Source organism: Charadrius vociferus, unplaced genomic scaffold (genome assembly GCF_000708025.1).
Source record: "Charadrius vociferus isolate BGI_N301 unplaced genomic scaffold, ASM70802v2 scaffold2403, whole genome shotgun sequence".
Classification (NCBI taxonomy): Eukaryota; Metazoa; Chordata; class Aves; order Charadriiformes; family Charadriidae; genus Charadrius; species Charadrius vociferus.
Window position 1 is genome coordinate 70964 of NW_009647733.1, and position 767 is coordinate 71730.

Genomic DNA, 767 nt, shown 5'->3' on the forward strand with positions numbered 1-767 from the left:
GCTGCCCAGAGAGGTGGGGGAGTCTCCCCCTCTGGAGCCATCCCAAACCCGCCTGGACGCCGTCCTGTGCCACTGCTGGAGGTGCCCCTGCTCTGGCGGGGGGTGGGATGGGGGAGCTCCAGAGGGCCCTTCCAGCCCTGACCAGTCTGGGGAGTAAACCCCCCACCAATTTCCCCGCGCCCTCCCAGGCAGACACCATCTCCCATCCCATCTCCCCGCTGCTAACACCGGTAGCAACACTCCCTCCACCTCTCTCTAACCTTGTTTTCTTCTTATTTTTGTATTTCTTTGTTTCCCCATCCCCTTCTCTGGTCAAGCAGAAAGCCCGAAGGAGAGCTCGGAGCCCACCGGCTCCCCGGCCCCCGTCATCCAGCACAGCTCCGTGACGGCCTCCCCCAACGGGCTCAGCGTCCGCTCGGCGGCGGAAGCGGTGGCCACGTCGGTGCTGACTCAGATGGCGAGCCAAAGGACAGAACTGAGCATGCCGATACCGTCACACGTCATCATGGCGCCACAGTCACAGTCTGCTGGCAGATGATGTCGCAGCCCCGCGCGGGTGACACGGAGCTCACCGCCAACTCGCAGCCGGAGAGACTTGACCGTAACTAAGTCCCTGACGAGTGGGGGCCCCATAAGGATTTTTATTTCCTTTTTTTTTTTTTTCTTTCTTTTTTTGGGGTTTTTTGGGGGGTTTTTTTGTTTGGTTTTTTTTTTTTCCAAGTGAGTTAAGGGCAGCTATGGCGCTTCTGACACTGCGTAGCCCGTAC

At 58.8% G+C, this 767-nt stretch overlaps 1 protein-coding gene across 2 annotated transcripts in view; it reads left to right on the plus strand.

Annotated features, from left to right (window-relative positions):
- ATF7 (activating transcription factor 7) overlaps window positions 1-538 on the plus strand; it is a 49495-nt gene extending 48957 nt beyond the window's left edge. For both annotated transcript variants that reach the window (XM_009881660.1, XM_009881661.1), the window contains exon 11: window positions 321-538. In XM_009881660.1, coding sequence (XP_009879962.1) covers window positions 321-538 — 218 coding nt within the window. The remainder of the gene's footprint in view (window positions 1-320) is intronic.
- The last annotated feature ends 229 nt before the right edge of the window (window positions 539-767 follow it).